This window comes from Rutidosis leptorrhynchoides, chromosome 11 (assembly GCF_046630445.1).
Source record: "Rutidosis leptorrhynchoides isolate AG116_Rl617_1_P2 chromosome 11, CSIRO_AGI_Rlap_v1, whole genome shotgun sequence".
Classification (NCBI taxonomy): Eukaryota; Viridiplantae; Streptophyta; class Magnoliopsida; order Asterales; family Asteraceae; genus Rutidosis; species Rutidosis leptorrhynchoides.
Genome location: NC_092343.1, coordinates 269,953,062 through 269,958,111, shown reverse-complemented (window position 1 = coordinate 269,958,111; position 5,050 = coordinate 269,953,062). Strand labels below are relative to the sequence as shown.

The following is a 5,050-nucleotide window of genomic DNA, read 5'->3' as shown; positions in this document are numbered from 1 at the left end:
CTAGTAGGTTAAGTGTATAGTGTGTGAAATTGTCTTGGGAAGAACTCGAAGAAGACGACATTTTGTGCTTAAAATATAAAAATAAATAAAGTGGTAATTTATATATTGTAGAGAGAAAGTGATGGATAAGTCGTGAGTAAAATGGTATAATATAATGTAGTATTTATAGGAGATAAAAATTGAGAAAAAGAATTTAGCTAAAACTAGCCGTTAAAAACGGCTGCAATTTGAAAATAAAAAACAAACGGTCGAAAATGCAGCGTCGAGCTGCTGACATTGGCAACCGACGGCAGAATCGGCGCTGTCCCGGGTCGACCGACTGTCAATTCCGGCTTTGGTTTATGAGGACGGTGGCGATGAGACGGGGGCACCGTGTACTCTATAAGCCCGCGAAGTGGAAGATTGGAAATGGTCTATCTAATCTCTTATTGGTGTGTTTAGTGGTTTCAAGGTAACCTGTTGAATGAGTCAATCTTTTGCGATGCTCGTCTCACTCTTGCACCTATTATTGGCATTGTGGGTTGATGTTTCTTCAACAGCTATGAAAATAATGGCCATTTGTGTTATCCTGCATGATTTCCCACGTGACCTTAAAGGCTTTAATGGAGGATAACATTATTTGGCTTCATAATTTAATCCACACATACACGTACAGTAGCGGATGGCTTGAGATTATTAATGAATGCTAATAGCCTAATAGTAATAATGCTCCCTCATGGGCTTCGTATCTTTGGTACAAAGCTATTCCTTCAAAAATTGAGTTTTTCCATTAACTAGTTCTACAAGGCTCCATTCCCGTCAAACGAGTTCTCGTGCAAAGACAAATTTGCCCTCCCAATCTCGAAGTAAGTTGCATTTGGTGTGATCAATCAGTCCGATCAACTCTACATTTGATTATCCCAACCGTGGATTTACTTACGGATGCTTAGTTCTTAGATCGAGGTTTAATTCGTCTGGTTGGTTGTAATTTTTCTAAACTTGTAATGGTCATCTGATGCCAATGACGCATATGTTTGTATTTTAGACCTTTTCCTTGTTCAGATGAAGTGTGTATTTTTCAATTTAATTTTATGCTTTTTCGGAAAAATAATTAACATTTTCCCTTACTTTTATTTACCTTTGACACATTTACAAAAAAGTATATGCTTAAAGTAAAAAAATAAAAAGTGACATTTAACTATGAATCTATGCAGTATAATTATAACTGTCACACATATCAAATCGACTAGATTTAATTTATAACTGCCACACATATCAAATCCACTAGTATGTTGCCTACAAATAAAGACAGAAAACAATTGAAAAAACATTGATGACTTCCAAAGTTCTACAAATTGACAACCAACAAAGATCTAAAATAAACAGCATCAAAAAACACAATTACCAAAGTAAACATAAGAAAGGTGATTTACAGCACCAATACAGCACAATTGTAGTTACAGAGTAATTGGCCTCTTGACTGGTTCTACAACTACAACTATCACATAACCAACGATTAAAAAGACAAGGACGGGGTTTGAACCCATGACTTCCATTTAACATCTTGAAAATAGCTAGTTGGATAACTATCCAACTATAATTGGTGAACAACATCAAACCAGAATAATATAGATGTCCGTGCATATATAACACGGACTCCTTGCAGTGCAAGTGTGCCGCTAGTCAAAACAGCTTTCGCACCTCCTTTGATTCGAGTTTGAGAAACCGACACGCTATCGCCGTTTCCCTTTGTAGTGGATGGCAGTAACGGGTCAAAACTTCCAGCTGTCGTGATAATAGCATACGAGAGATAGTCCAAAGGGTTGTATTCACATTGCAGATTGCAGTAATCGATAATCAGTCTACCACTTCTATGAAGTAAGCAGCAGCCCAATTCTGCCTTTACTGTTAGGTTTGCCAGTTTGCAAGTTGAAAGGAACTCGAATGCACTGTAGTTTAGATAAATAAATAAAAAATGCATACGCGATCAAGCAATTTATTAGAAGGAAAAAAAGGTGGTGTTGTAATGTGCAAACCTGTCGGAACCTCGGGTACATATAAGTGTGGTATCATCAGGACCATCGCCTCCTCCAATCTGAACAATTGTATTAATATGGAAAAACGGTAATGTTTTATTTATGGAATTAGGGTTAACTAAAAGTAGGCTAAAATTCTTCCACCAGCGGAGTTATACAGTATTAATTGAAATCTATATCAATAAATAGAAAGTTATTACAGATATGATTAGTACAATAATAGGGAAAGACGGAAATGTTGACTTGAACACAGACCAAGACAACACATTATTATCTGATAAGCATCGAATAAATCAAACAAAGATGAATGAAAGTCTCTTGAGTGTGAATTTATATGTATCAGATGTTCCACATTAATGTATAACGTATCAAGCATATATTACCAACAAACATAAAGGTATGGATTGGAAAATAAAGTACAAGAATTGAGCAAACTATATAACATACCAAGCACAGTGGTTTATCAATTTGAATATTGGATGTAAAATGGAACCCCCCTGCTCCAATTAGTATTGTGTCCCCTGGCCTGAGTAGTTTTAAAAAATAGAGATTAATTTATTAATTATATGTCAAACTGTAAAACACTCAGCAGACAAACAACAAACCTAGCAGCAGAAACAGCTTCTTGAATACTAGGAAAGACACCGGATTCAGTTAAGGTTTCGACAGTGCGGTCCACTCGCAACCATAATCGAGGGTGACACGCCAAGAAAAGCCATCTGTGGCAAACGAGGGCTGTGTTATGCCGATCTGCAAACTCAACAACGATTTTGTGACATCATATGAAACATTATATTATGTATTCTCACCCTTAGGGTGTATTTCTTAATTTAAGAATGCATCTCGTGGTAGAATTATGAATATGTTTTCCAGAACATTTTTCTTGGAAAACCTAAAAAAATAGAGCACTTGTTCAACTTTTATTCACAGCAAAAAAAATTAATTGATTCACACTACAAACTTGAAAGCTGCAAATTATGGTTTTTACTATTTTCCACAGTGGAGATAGAAAATATGTTTGTATAAATGACAACATTTGAACATGTTCTTATACTTCTAATTAGATCTATAAAATATAAATAAAAAAACGATTCATCCAGTTTTATAGAAGTTAAAGATGAAAATAATTCTACAACCAAACATATACCCTCATCTTGCCACACACCCTATCTCCAAAATGCCATTTTTCCTACATACAAGCTTATTTTACAATTGAATCAATTAAAGGGCTAAGTAGCGTGAAATATAACAAACTATGACCCAAAATCTACCTTCCAAACTTCCAAAACCTTTCTCTTGTGCATCCAACTTTCTATTTATTGCAAGGTGAATGTAAGTTTTCAAGTGGGAATTTGTATGGCAGCCATGTGTGTAGCTTATATGGACGAATCACTAACCAAATTAAATATGCGTAAACGAATGAGGTTTTCCCTATTCGACGAACCAAATTATCATATATATTATCATATATACTAAGGACAAGAGGATTGGAGCCCCCTCATTGGTCAAAATTTATCATCATATATACCAAGGACAAGAGGGATTGGAACCCCCTCATTGGTCCAAATTTGTTTTCCTAGCTTTATTAGAGGTGTGCATGGTATAAAACCTGACTAAACTAGTTTGGTTCAGTTATGTCCCGAGTTCCAATATGTAGGCATGTAGCATAAGGTCGGACCAAATTTTTTTCCGGTTTGGTTTGGTTATTTTTGTAATTATTTTTGGGTTAATTTGACAAAATGTGGACCAATGACTGGACCCGAAATAGCTCGGTTCGGTTCAGGATTGATTTGGTTCCCGCTGATTATCGGTTCGGTTCTTCGGTTTTTCCTGTGATATGCACACCCCTAAGCTTTATCACTTGAGGAAAGTGAGTGGGATAACATATATGAACACATCAACAACAACAACAATACCCAATCCCACAAAAGTAGGGTATGGGAGAGGTGGGTGTAGACAATCATTCCTTGTACCCTAGATTAGAAGGAAGTCACTACTCCAAAAGAGATTGCTTCCAAAAGGACCTCCGGCCAGAAATGCTCATAAAAACGAAATAGATAGGGCAAAACATATATGAACACATATAACAACTATTACATACGATTTTTTTTTTTGTTCACGATTTTTTTAATCAAAATCATTTCCATCGAAGAGGAAGCCACCCACAACTCTTGTTAAATACAATTAGCAACAATCAAAAGTAGGTAACACACAATAGAGGTTTTACTATATCAACAGAGATCTATGTTATTATACTAATATTCAACCGAAAAAAGAAATAAACGAAGTTTAGGATAAAATTTCCAGAAAATTGTGCTTTGATAAAAGAAATAATAATAGATAATTTAATAATTTGATAATAATAATAATAAAAATAATTAATAATTTAATTTAATAATTAATAATAATAACAGCACAATAACCAAATTAAATACAATTAGCAACAATCAAAAGTAAGATAACAACTAACAGCGTTTTACAATATCATAGATTAAAATTTCCAGAAAATTGTGAATTAATAGAAAAAAATAATAAGAATACCTGGGATGGGGGATAAGAAGCTGAAGATATGCATCAAACAACCATCATCAAGATCGTTAATATGATGATGCGCATCAGAATAACATGATGATTTCTGTTTCTTGGCGTTCATCTGCGGTTTATTACTTCTTAAGAACCCCTCCACCGCCTTTTTTTGGTTAGGTTCCGTTTGGGGCTTCTTGTTTGTGTCTCTGAGTTTGTACCACTCAAGTACTTGTACCAGATTAGAAGGAAACATTTGCTCAAAAAGTTAAAGTTTTACTTCTTCGATTTTTAAATTTACAAATTTAATCCTTTAAAATTATAAAATTTACACAGCTAGTCCTATGTACGGAGCATCTTTTTCCACTTTGTGTTTCTATAGAAATCAAATTTTCATTATGCTCGTCGGAACGTTTACTTTTAAAATGTGCATGTATTAAGAAGCGTGCACCAAAAATCAACAATATAGTAAAGGTATTGTCAAATTTAGATCAAAACTAGTTAAAGACCCG

At 34.6% G+C, this 5,050-nt stretch overlaps 1 protein-coding gene across 1 annotated transcript; it reads right to left on the bottom strand.

Annotated features, from left to right (window-relative positions):
• Positions 1-1,313: 1,313 nt before the first annotated feature.
• On the bottom strand, positions 1,314-4,764 carry LOC139876374 (F-box protein SKIP5). Its single transcript, XM_071863688.1, has 5 exons — positions 4,557-4,764; positions 2,621-2,765; positions 2,463-2,541; positions 2,016-2,074; positions 1,314-1,928 (listed from the first exon to the last, which is right to left on the bottom strand). The coding sequence occupies exons 1-5, from the start codon at positions 4,666-4,668 to the stop codon at positions 1,574-1,576; spliced, it is 750 nt and encodes a 249-aa protein (XP_071719789.1). The 5' UTR covers positions 4,669-4,764; the 3' UTR covers positions 1,314-1,573.
• Between the last annotated feature and the right edge of the window lie 286 nt (positions 4,765-5,050).